Consider the following 13,365-nt stretch of genomic DNA (forward strand, 5'->3'; position numbering starts at 1 on the left):
CAGGGACTGTAAAGCACTTATGCAAGGGATGACATGCTGGGGTCAGTGGCACTGCTAGCAGGGAGGCCCAGCCCAGCCAGGCATCCTCAAACGCTGGTGCACCGAACGCTTCTTCAGTTGAGAGGCTTACTCTGTGCCGGAAGCATGGCAGATAAGGGCGAGCATCAGACGAGCACAGAGCAACTGAGGTGATAAGAATTCAGTGAGGGGGATGGCAGAAAAATGTTTCTAAAGAGCCTCCTTGAGTACCAGGGTGAAAGGCAGCGGTAGACTGTGATCTAGCCTGTGCAGGTCTCTGGGTTCTATCCCAAACACCCTTGCCCCAATACAAGATCCCTTGGGGAACTGAGGACGAAGGTTGAAGAAATGCTGATGAGGACAGGGTTCGACCCAATGCTCACAGTGAGCTGAGCTGAGTTCCTCTAAGAAAGAATGCATCGCAAGAGAGGCAGGTCCAGCATAAGCCAGGGTCCCTGCTGCATGGCATGGGCCCCACACTGCAGCCTCCACCGCTGGCTGCTGGGTATGCCACTATAGCAGGGCCTGTCTGAGAAGACGGCCTGACCTAAATATGGTCACACAGTTCCCACACTACACAAGTAGCAATCCTTGGGAGATCCAGGCAATGTGGTCCCAGGACAGGGCTTGGTGTCCTGTACTTTGGACCTACATGCAAGGCCCATCTGTTTGACTGGATTTCTAGGTCAGGGTGAGAACTGAAAATGCCAGGCAGAGATGAAGTGGGCCAGCACCTTAAAAACGGGTACTAAAGAGCACTAGTGTGAGGGACACACGGAAAGCAGCCTGTGTGGGTCAGGAGCACAGCTGGGTGGCACAGAACATATCTGGCAGGTACAAGGCTCTGTGTTCCATAGCAGTAAAATAAAACTTTATGAAAACATTGCATAACGCATGAGTCAGCCCAGGCACACTGTGCCTTTATGCGACTACCATTTCTCTGTTGTGAAAAGCATTTGGAATTCTTTCCCTAACATTTCTGAAATATATAATGTGTCATCCTATTACATGACAGAATGCCTTAATCTAGTTCCCCTTGAAACACACACACACACACACACACACACACACATACACACACACACACACAATTTTTAACCTGTCAATTCAAAAAGAAAAAAAAATGAAGTAAAAACAAGTGATGTCTTTGAGGGCGATTTGTACATTTTAAAGTCTGGCTGCCTACTGTGATTTTGCATGCATTAATATTTTCTGTTCTATACCGAAGACACAGCAATGATAAGACTCACTTGCAGGGACAGAGAAGAGCGCTCGCTTTCTCTCTGTTCCACGAGACTCACAGTCAAGCACATTCTTTTTCTGACACTGTTCTCTTAAAAATAGAGAGGATAAGACAGAGAAGGTACCCCGAGAGTCTAACATCATGTCAGCGTGCAGTCCCCCTGGGCAGAGGAGGCCGGTGAGTCCTGTGTGGGTGGGGCTGGACTGGGCACCCCACCTGTCAAGGAGAATTGGTTCTCAACGAAGCATATCTCCACGTGTTTCTTCTCTGCCTGTCTTGCAGGAAATTGCTTTTCCTGCCCACCAAGCCTCTCCTGTGGGCAGCAGGTACCTAAGGCTCTGAGTGTATCTACTGTTTTGTAGCTACTTTTTGCCCCTCCTGTATAGAACACATCTAGAAACGAAGTATTTTTACTGCTGCTACCATTACCAAATGGCACAAATCACAAAGTATGCCAGGGAATCCCAAACACGTGGCTGTGAATGTTGACAGACACTCATTAACAGGCTGAGGTACCTTCCCCCACTAGGGCAGAAACTAAAGACACACTGCTGATAGTTTCCAAGTTACCTAACTAACCCTACCATCCTATATGGCTGGATGATTGGTAACTGCAGCAGAGGAGAAGGGAGAATACTGGGAACTGAAGCAGGGCATTCTCAGAAGAAGCTCCCACACCTCAGGGTTATGGGTTATGCTAGCAGTCACCCCAAAGCCTACTGGGTCAGATCCATCTCTCTTACAAACTAAACTCCTTTATAGTCATAGCACGGTGTGTAGAGTGTGGCCAGCTGGCCCTGCAATGAGTAACTTGGACACCTTTATTAGGTAAGAATGTAGTCCTTTATACAAGGCTTCTGCTTTCAACCCAATGGACTAATGTTTTATTTTGTTTTTTTAATTAAGAATTTATCTAAAGATGCAAAGTGAAATATAAACACATGTGATTTCTTTGTTTGTTTGTTTGTTTTTCGAGACAGGGTTTCTCTGTGTAGCCCTGGCTGTCCTGGAACTCATTCAGAAATCTGCCTGCCTCTGCCTCCCAAGTGCTGGGATTAAAGGCGTGTGCTACCACCGCCCGGCAACACATGTGATTTCTGCCCCTAACATTCAGATGACCAAAAGCAAGAAGAAGACATCTAACACAACACTACAGAATGCCCCAACTTATCCTTCAGTGAGATTCTAGGCTTTGTTTTGTGAACTCTCTATATTCACATCAGGCTCCTTTTGGCTCCTCCCCCCCCCCCATCAGATATTTTCTTTATTTACATTTCAAATGTTGTCCCCTTTCCTTGTTTCCCCTCCAAAACCCCCCTATCCCATGACCCGCCTGCTCACCCACCCACCCACTCTCTCTTCCCTGTCCTGGCATTCCCCTACACTGGGGCATGGAGCTTTCACAGGACCAAGGGCCCCTCCTCTCATTGATATCCGACAAGGCCATCCTCTGCTACATATGCTGCTAGAGCCATGAGTTCTTCCATGTGTACTCTTTGGTTGGTGGCTTAGTCCCTAGGAGCTATGGGGGTACTGGTTGGTTCATATTGTTGTTCCTCCTATGGGGGCTGCAAACCCCTTCAGCTCCTTGGTTTCTTTCTCTAGCTCCTCCATTGGGGACCCTGTGCTCAGTCCAGTAGTTGGCTGAGAGTGTCCACCTCTATATTTGTCAGGCACTAGCAGAGCCTCTCAGGAGACAGCTATATCAGGCTCCTGTCAACAAGCACTTGTTGGCATCCACAATAGTGTCTGGGTTTAGTAACTGTATATGGGATGGATCCCCAGGTGGGGCACTCGTTTTTCTATAATAATCAACGGGGTGTATCAATGTTATTCCTTGACAGTTCTCCTGAGGTTGAATTTTTGTCACTGGTGGGCTTCAGTTGGTAATGAGTTAAATCTTTAGGGTTGGAAACAATTGTTTTTAGAAAATGATAAAAGAAGCAGTACTAACTTTTATAAAACGCCATTCTGGTCTGCAGTGCAGGAGATATGACTTGAGCCAGCCCTCCAAATGACCCAAGCAAATCACTCAGAACAAGTCTTCTCTTTGTCTCTCCTGTTCCTGTAGGCACAGAGCAGCTAATATGTTTTCATCTGGGGCAAGGAGCATGTAGATGTTTGAGCACAAGGCCTCTCTTGTCCCACCACCCGGAGCCTGGCCATGTGACAGGCTTTAATGATGCACAAGCCATACGACACTGTTTACCATGCACGGACCTCTCTAGAGATGGTATGTAGTGGGGATCTTCAGTTTTCTGGGATATTAAGGGGGGGGGGGGAAGCCCAGCTTCCCTGTACCTGCCTGAAGGCCGTTTCATCATAAAGTCATTTAAAAGTTAAATTCTCCAGAATTTAAACAAGCATGTTTTACCCCTTTCATATAAACAATAGTACGCAACCCTCTGCGAATACCCAGGACAGATAACTCACACTAGGGATGATGGCCAGGAAGGGAATTTGCTACACTCAAATAGTCTCAAACCAGAACCTCAAGTATTGGCCCCTCAGTTGTTATTATAAGGCATAGCACTTAGTGGGGGTGCCCTCAGCGAAGTGTAACCTAAAACCTTGTATATAAAACTTGTGGATCCTGGATCCCAGCCCTGCACTCTTTCCATTATGTTGTAAAGGGCTTTTATCGGCTGAACAGATGTTAATACCATTCTATGTTAATGGGAGATGCTAGGAAATGCACTGAGGTATCATTCCACTTGAGCCTTCGGGTGTGAGCTATCGAACGACTTCAGAACCACCTACTCTGAGCGCTCATGGCCCATCTCTACAGGACTGGGTGATAATTTCACTCTTGGATAAGAGAATTCCATAGTTATACACAGATTTATTAGGTCCCAGGATTAAAAATTCTCTGAGCAAGAGTAAAAAAGTTATGATACTTTAGAATGTATAGTAATATTCAAATGATTTGGAAAAAGTCACCTCAGCAAAAATAAAAGAACAGAGAAGAAGCCCAAGTTAAAGACGCGGTTGGCAATGTGAGCCATAAACCTGTGCAAGTTTACCGTGTGGACACATGGGCTGGCATTTTCGCACATGGGGATCCCCACTGCAGCAGAATGGCCCAGCTTCCTTCTTGTCAATCACTGCGAACTGACCGGACACTATCGCTCTAAGCATCTCCCTGCCCTATGTTCCACCTGATTTCCCACCCCTGTTCACAGCTGGACCTCCCCTTCCTGTGCCGTAAGCCCTAGCTCTCTTGTTTCAGTCTCTGTTCATTGGATGCCCCAAGTCAATTCAACACAGCATGTCTATAAAATGGATTCCTATCTCCTCCCTCTCCCTGAAACACTAGTAATCCTGAATGCCACCATTACTCAGAGTCTGTACCCCTAAACATCTCTCCTCTGCACTTTTCAAGGGCTTCCACACTTCTTCTTAATCTCCTTGCTTCTTCATTCCATCCTGCATGTCTGTCAGAACAGGGACTTAAGTTGTCAACGTGACTGTATCTATCATCCTCCTCACCAACCTAATGGCTCCCTACCACAGGGCATGAGCACGCCTGGGAGGCCGGCCCTATCTGGCTCCTCCTATCTCCATCCACTGTCCTTGAGTCATTTTGCTACTTGTCCTCACAGGCTCTCCTGTTTCCTTTGCTTGGAAAAGGAATGTCCTCTTCATTTCCCAGTCAATGTCCTATTTATCTTCTCAGTCACTTCCTCAGTGAGACCAGCCTGAACCACAAGCAAGGTCATACAGCACATGGTAGGGTCTTGTAAATCCCCAAGAGTCTGTCCCTGCTGGTGTTACATACTTCCTAACTGGACCACTGCTGGTAGGCAGACAGTTCCACAAGGGTTAGAGGTCATGGCTATTTAACCCACCTATTTCCCCAAAATGCCTTTCTCCACAAAAGGGACATGACAACTCCAACCATCATCATTCTGAGACATTCTTAGGGCCCTTTGCTTCCTTTACAAGAGAGTGTCACCCATTACACAGTATGGCTCCAAACAATTACTCCTGATGACCTTGGCCCCATCCAGTTGCCCCGAGTGAGTCAGAGAGCAGAAAAATTATGAAGAAACTTGGGTCCTAACAGAGGTTATCCATGGAAACCAGATGGCAAGAAAACAACCAGTCACATCCATGACTCACAGGAATTCAATCACAGTGGCTTTCTGGGTTTCCCTTTGGAGGAAAACTCACTCATTCACTTGCTCATTGACTTGATGGGCCAGAGTCTAGGAAGCACAGATACATAGTAAGTATCAGAGGCTGATACATAGAAAGTTCTGAGGCTGATGCATAGTAACTATCCAAGGCTGATACATAGAAAGTTCTGAGGCTGATACATAGTAACTATCTGAGGCTGATACATAGTAAGTATCCAACGCTGATACACAGTAAGTATCCAAGGCTGATACATAGAAAGTTCTGAGGCTGATGCATAGTAACTCTCCAAGGCTGATACATAGAAAGTTCTGAGGCTGATACATAGTAACTATCCGAGGCTGATACATAGTATCTGAGGCTGATACATACTAGGTATCCAAGGCTGAATCTAAAATGTAGCAAGTAACACAGATTTTCTTAAATAAAATATGGACTCAATATAATTACAGGAATGAACCATTGTACCTTGACCACAGCTTTCTTCGGACGGAAGTAAAAAAAAAAAAAAAAAAAAAAAGGAAAAAACAAACAAACAAAAAAAAAAACAAAAAAAAAACAAAAAAAAATAAAAACAAAAAACAAATCATTATAAATTCCAACACTCTTAACTTTAGTTATTCTGATCAACCTCTGTGTTTAAAAAGATTTGTAAAATAACACTTTTCAGGAAGAAAAAATATCCTGTTATTTAAAACATTTCCTGAAGGTAAAAATTTTAAGTCAAGTAATTATATAATAATGCTTTAATGTGTTGGTAATTCATGTAAAAACATGTAGGGTGTTCAAAAGGTAGGAACATATGAATGTCCTCTTCTTTACAAGAAATGACCATACTACGTGGTATAATTTATTTTGGTGTTCTGCCCAGAGCAATATCAGTTTTCTAAGAACTGTGAATTTTTTTAAGTTACTTCCCTGAAAAAATATGAGGGAAGAAAAACTATAGGTTGATGATGAGTTCCTGATTGTAAGTTGGAACATGCTAATATGGTGCAAGAGCCCACCCAGCCTGTCCACTTGTGTGTGAAATGTGTGTGTAGAGGGGAGGCAATGGGAAGGGCGGGCAAACACAGTATCAAAGAAATTATAAACCTGCAATACAGCACAGAAATAATGTCAGATTCCAGCGTCATCTCTTCCTCTGGAGCTTCTGACTCTAATTAACTTTAGAGGAAAAAAATCATGAGGCATATTCAAGGATGCCTGGGTAACAAATGGGTGAACACAGATATAAATCCTGCTGCATTTTTCACCTAACATCTGTCCTGTTGGTCTTTAGCTGATCTCTCTAATGGTGTCACCTTGGTGTGCTGCAAAGCACAGGGGCTGGGTAAGCCTCTAGACTGCTGTTTCATTCAGTGTCACTTTGGTGACCCAGATGACCATCCTCAGAACCATGAGGGTATATGATAATGTGGCCACAGGACTTCCTTCTTCTGGGAACTCTATATGCATGACAAACATTGATAAGATTTTAAAGAGCATCCTTACCCGAATTATTTCTTCCACACAGCTGTTGCTTTCTCCAGATCTGCTTTCCTGAAAGTAAAGGAAAGACAAATCAGGCTTGATTGAATGGAATCACAGTCATGGGGAGAGGGTGACAAGCAAACTTCCAAATCACTTGCGGGATAAAGCAATGCTGACCTAAAGGGATGGTTAAGGCGGCGAGTGCTTATAGGGCTAGCCCTGATGGCCAGCTCTCAATGGTCAGTTCCTACGGTGCCTGTTTCCCCTTTTCTGGCTTATACAGCCACATACACAGGCATACCCTCCACTTAGCCCAGAGCTTTCCCTCTAAGTTAGTTGAAGTGAGGAAAGCTCCTAAAAACAATGTAAATGTTCCACAATTCTGAAATCCATCCATCCACCTTGGCTTCATCCAAGTTTGGAAACCATTGACTTTACCACAGTGTAGATCCAGTCTACCTATGAGATATGTGCCATGGACTGGATGGGTATGGTGGTCACCACAGCTTCAATAAAAATCAAGATCATAGCCCTCAAATCCTACACCGAGCAGCAGGATAAGTCTAAAACAAAATATAGAGGAAGAAGAGCCAGGGTCCTCTGGGTGTCACCAAGCATGCTGGCGTCAGATCCCACCAGAAACACTCTGCAGTCACCCATACTGCCCTGCACAGTACGCAGGACTGAGGTTTGGTGGCCTCAGGTCACAGGGGACTGGAGAGCATGTTAATGTCCACAGGCTCTGTTCGGGTTACACAGCAAAGAGCAGAGCAGAGGATGTGGTTTTATGGTAACATAAAGGCAATGGGTGTCACTGTTGGGTGTGCTGCCCATGGTCCCTGGGAAGTCACTCTGGGTTCTGTAACTCAAGGGTGCCTACTGCAGCACAGGGCAATGTACTAGAATGAACCTTTTTTTTTTTTCTTTTTGTGATTTGTTAATCAAACCTACTGCCCTCTCTTTACATCTCTTTCCTCTAGGAATGCCTTCTGTAGTTTTCTAGCTAATTCCAGGGCATCCTTGGGGTCATAGCTCACTCAGTCTCCTCAAAGTATCTATACTTGAACCTGGAATTTGCAGTAGCATGACCTTCCTCATCCTAGCCTCCCTATAACTCAAATTCAACACCCCAAACTATCCATTCTCTTAGCACACACTCCATATAAAATGTGTCAACTGAACAGTGTTCCCCACATTGTATGTACCATGTGTAATATGCATGTCAGCTGACGTCAAGCAAAGTAGTGAATGTGTTCTTTCTGTACTTATTTCCCCTTGGCCTGTTGGTGCAGACTGAGTCTTCTCACACAGCCTAGACTACTTTGAAACCTACCATTCCCTGTCTCAACCTCTCAAGCTCTGGGATTATATACTTTGCCACACCAGGGTATGTAAGGCTGATCAGAATCAACTCTAGTGTTCAAAAGGTTGGCAGTGGCTTTGCAGAGATGGCTGTCTCCTCATTCCTTGTCCCAGCATGAAGGAAGATACTAAACTCTATAAAGTCTCACATGTGACCTCACCTTTTTTCTGTCATAGGACTGGTGATTTGTATGGTCCCTGCCAACTGAGGTCCAAGAAATCCACAAGACTTTGAAAAAAGCCATGGAACCCAAGAGCAGCGATGGGACTGGGCTATGGGACACCTGATGCCCAGCAGTAGAAATTTCCCTGTCCATGGCTATTCCCAACAATAAACGTCTTCCTTGAAATATGTTGTTTTTCATAGAAGGCATGGTCTAGTGTGTTTTTGAAGTGGAACCCTGGAACAATTGTTCCAAAGGCTACGCAGAGAAGTCTCAGTCATGCCAGGGTTTCATTCATGTGGAATGGCCCCTCTGGTATTTAAGCGGGAAGAATTAGTAGTCTCAGTTGGAAAATTTATCTTCAAAGCCACAACTATTTCTCTCATGTTCAAGTCCCTAGCCAGTCTTAGGAGATGACATGCTGACTAAGCAAATGATAACCACTCGATGTACTCTGTTTCCTACATCAGAAACGATTAGAAGGGAAAATGTGACCTCACCTTACCCAGGTACAACGACCTACTAAAAATACTTCAAATTCAACTTTAGGTTTAAGTCCTTAAATAAGCCTCCTCTGGGGCCTGAGACAGGGTAAGAATCAGAGAAAAAGTCTGCTGATTTTATTTCCTACAAATGTCAGAGAAGTGGCATCCATGCAGTCTCATCAACATGACCAACATTCGGACACAGAAGAGGAAATTGCATGGGGTCTCAGCCTTCCAAAGAAAACCACAGTCAGCTAAAGGATGCTAAAGGCAGAGACACGGTCCACACTAAGGCAGAGCACACTGATTGTTTACCCAGCACCAAATGGTCATCCTTGAAAACATAAATGCAAGTTTCACCAGGATTGAGCAGGCTGCATAGACATGTTTAGGACTCTCTCTGTGTGTGTGTGTGTGTGTGTGTGTGTGTGTGTGTGTGTGTGTAATAGCAATCAAAGTATTGGGAGCCATGAATTTGAGAGAGTGTTCAAGGAAAAGGTTAGCAGTAGAAGAGTGTGAAATGATACAATTATATTTAACTAAAATAAATCTGAAAGTTATGCCTCCTTTGAAAATAAAATGTTAGTTCTCCTCGATGTGCTGTGCACAGGGGATAGACTGCCTTTAGAATGGTCTTTCCTACCATCCTGTTAAGTTCCTGCTGCTGTACTGGAGTAAGGGCACAGGAAGAGAAGTGTGTAGCAGACGCACTTGGGCCCCATTGCTTATAGAATACAGAGGATTACGACATTGGCTCACCTTGATGGACATGTAGACCTGATGGGCAGGACAGACAGACAGACAGCGGCTATCAAGAGAGAGCACCAAACTGAGGCCAGGACAATGACTTCCAGTAGCCATCCCAGGAAGTCTCGTCCTTGAGTAAGTCGGGCAGAGTTCTACAACAATTCTTCCAAGGATTACAAGGGGACCACATGGGTTTGAACCTCCAGGGCTCTGGTTGCACTGGGGTGGGTTCACAGCACAATACTGAAGTAAGTCTGATTCAGAAGGCACCTGGAAGCTCTTTCAGCAAAAGTCAGTGACTTCAACAGACAGGGAAACTTGGCTCGAAGAAGAAAAGGGCTCTATCCAAAATCACTATGGCAGCAACAGTAGCCAAGGAGGGGCTGCACGTTTCTGTTGGTCCACCAGTGACTCCTGTGCTCAGTCCTGGAGGCTGCATCTAGCTGCTGTGACATCTGTGTTCACAGTGGGGAGATGGAAGGATTCTGGGAACATTAGGTGAGTTTCTTCATCTGCTGTTACACATTATTCAACAAGTAGCCATGGCCTCTCAGTCAACTAACCTCTACTTCATGCACAGAGAGGCAAGGAGGGAGAGAGGAGGCGAAGGACAGATAGTCAGAAGTCATCCTCCTCTCTAACCAACACAATGAACAGGAAAGGGTACGTATGTCCTCAGAAATGGGCGCATAGAAACCCACCTGCTCTTTTCCCAAATGTACAGAAGGGGTAGATCAGTGAGTGGGGGAGGGGGAGAGGAGCCTGAGGAGTCTTCTGGTTTGGGGTATCTCCCTCAATTCTGATTTTCAATATAATTATGTGCTTTGATTATATTTATACTTTGATAACTTTCTCTGTTTATGGGTAAGGCTGAAACATGCATTCAATTTACATCTCTAAATTTGTGTTTATATATTTTTCACAATGAAAGTGCTACTTCCCTTGGAAAGGTACCCACTGAGAAGGAGGCTGCACCATGTAAATTTTAATTACTCTGTATTTTTTGAGGGTTTGTGGCTGTTGTCTCCCGCTGAGCCGCTGAGCTGCTGCTCAGCTGTTTACTGTGACTTTGATGAACCCCCACCCCTCATTTTTCTATCATTGAGTTTTGAAATCTATCATAACAGTCTCACCTCATTGAAACTCCAACTAAACTTCAATTAAAAGCTCGCATCCCTGGCTGATTCTCCTTCCACAGCCTTCGTTGTTCCCCAAATCCTAGGACTCACACACACTGCACAGCCTGCCAGGGAAATGTGGAGATTGAAGTTCTGGGAAAGAAGAGCTCCAGAAGCAGCCAGGAGCACAGCATCGCGTCCCTAATTACCATGCTGAGCACAGCTCACTGGAAGAAGCAAGGCTTAGGGAGAAAAGACTCCATCAAATCAGAGCGAAATGGCATTTCATGGCGGAGGGAGGGAATGAGCCCACACAGGACTCACACTGGAAACAGTTTAACTCTTTATCAGACACATTGTAGCAAAACTTTCATTCATACAACAGTGCTGACCAAGGTCATAACAACGTTATCAGCAAATCCTCAAAAATCCTTAAATATTTAGAAATTGTTTATCCTACACATACACCTAAATCTTTCTACAGGACTATCTTTAAACACATCTTACTATTTTTCATGTACAGAAAACCCAAGACAAAGAAATGAAGTATTGCATCGATGCCATGAAAATAGTGCCTGGAGAGCTAAGCTGACACCAGGCATTCCCATAACTCTTTGCATGTGGTGGGGGTGAGGGTGGGGTCATTACTACCACTAAGTTCCAGGCCTTACCCTTGAGCACAGGGTGACTTGTGAACCATGAAACAGAGAGCCTGCCCTCTCAAATTCTGCTTCTCTGCTCCTTTCCTGACAAGCCATCCCTGAAGGACTGCACTCTGCTTCGCCTATCTGAAGCTGGAGCCTCTGTCTCACCTCTGCTCCTCAGCCCCCGACTTTCCCTGCTCTGCTCACCCACAGATCTTCTGCTGGGCAACTTCCACCCAGCTCTGCCTCTGGAGAACTAGTGTCAGCACCATCACTAGACATTCAGGATGTGCACAAAAGCATTAAAATGCCAGACAGTGCACATGAGGTGTATCTGAAACACACACGAACGTCATGTTTAGACTGGGGAACCATCCCTACATTATCGTGCTGGCTATTTATTTGCAAACCTTACAAATTTTAGCACATCTGCACAATGGAACTCTTCTGGCCTGCTGCCTTCTGGGAAAGGGAGAATTGACCTGTACTATCCTTTAATGAAAAGAATAAAGCAAGGAGATATTCTGGGTGCCACTGGCTTGCAAGAGCAGTTTATAGTGGAGATGCTATGTCTTGTGCATATGGTCACGACCAGGTCCTGGCTGAGCACCTGGTGCACATGCAAGGGTCCTTCCTAAGGATGCCTGCTACATGACAAAATAGCCAATATATTCACAAAGAAAACTACATTTTGGGGGGTGGGGGCTGGGAAGCAGGCTCAATTAATGAGGACCGGAGTCTGAATCCCTAATGGCCATGTAAAAAGTCAGGCACAAGTGACATGACTTGTATCCCTGGTGCCGGAGTATGGAGGATAATCTCTGAAATTCACTTGCTAGGCACAGTATCGCCCATTATTGAGCTCTGGGCTCAGCTAGTAACCCTGCCTTTAAAAACTAAGGGGAGATTGATAGTAGAAACTATCAGATGCCAACCTCTAGTCTCTACTCATCTGCATGCACACACAAATATGCACCCATACAAACACTATACATGCACAAATAAAATAATTTAAAAATTCAATTAAAAAATTAATGATAGGGCAGTCATCTGCATCACAAGAGATATCTTTGCTTTACCTAAACATTAACAAATAATAACTGCCTTAAAGCCTAATTCTTAGAACGTCAATATTAACTTGCTTCATTGAAATTAAATGTATGCCCATCAACTATTTGAGAGAAATCTTCACTCCCTAATTTCCACACCGGTACCTGTAAATCAAGCCTTTTGCAAGCAAGCAATATCAGTAAAGGGTTCCTGGGTGAGCATCTCTCTTATAAAAACTTCAATTCAAAATATCTTGAGCATGGAAAGGATGCCACACGTGAAGAATTCCACATCTCATCTCAAATGACTCATCATGGTCAGAAGTCAGGCACATGAACACAACACATGAAGTTTTCTATGATCTATAGAATACATGCCAGCCATAAATACATTCCATTTAGACTGCAGTCTTATCCCATGCAATTAACATTATACATATGAAAATATTCCAAATATTTTTTTAAAAACTAACCTATGAAATGCTTAATCCTAGGAATTTTAGATAGAAAAATCAGCTATTATAGATTTAATAACCCTATCAGATTCCTAGCAACAGGGTAAGGTCTCCCAGTTATATTATGATAATGAAAGCTAGTGACATCAATCAGTGCTTGTAGTTAAAAGTGCATGTGGCTGTCAGCAAGTTTAGTAGTGTATTTGTCGGCTGCCCTTGTCAAAAGCCTATTAATGCCACGAAGGAATTAGAAACAGAGATAGTGACTTTACATCTCGGTCACTGATGGATATTGAGTGCTTTACTGTGGGGTCACATGTCAATGAAGTGCCCAGTGCTGAAGTCAGGGTCATCTTCCAGACTGTCCTGTTGACATGGGGTAAACAAACCACAAGGCAGTCATAAAAGAACACTCGTAATCAACACTGACAAGAACACGGCAAGACCTCTCGGTTCTTCATTCAGAATCG

General features: G+C 44.3%; 1 protein-coding gene across 4 annotated transcripts in view; it reads right to left on the reverse strand.

Annotated features, from left to right (window-relative positions):
- Aff3 (ALF transcription elongation factor 3) overlaps positions 1 to 13,365 on the reverse strand; it is a 498,796-nt gene that overhangs the window by 221,606 nt on the left and 263,825 nt on the right. For all 4 annotated transcript variants that reach the window (XM_052193067.1, XM_052193068.1, XM_052193066.1 and 1 more), the window contains one exon: positions 6,893 to 6,940. In XM_052193067.1, coding sequence (XP_052049027.1) covers positions 6,893 to 6,940 — 48 coding nt within the window. The remainder of the gene's footprint in view (positions 1 to 6,892; positions 6,941 to 13,365) is intronic.

This window comes from Apodemus sylvaticus, chromosome 9 (assembly GCF_947179515.1).
Source record: "Apodemus sylvaticus chromosome 9, mApoSyl1.1, whole genome shotgun sequence".
Lineage (NCBI taxonomy): Eukaryota > Metazoa > Chordata > Mammalia > Rodentia > Muridae > Apodemus > Apodemus sylvaticus.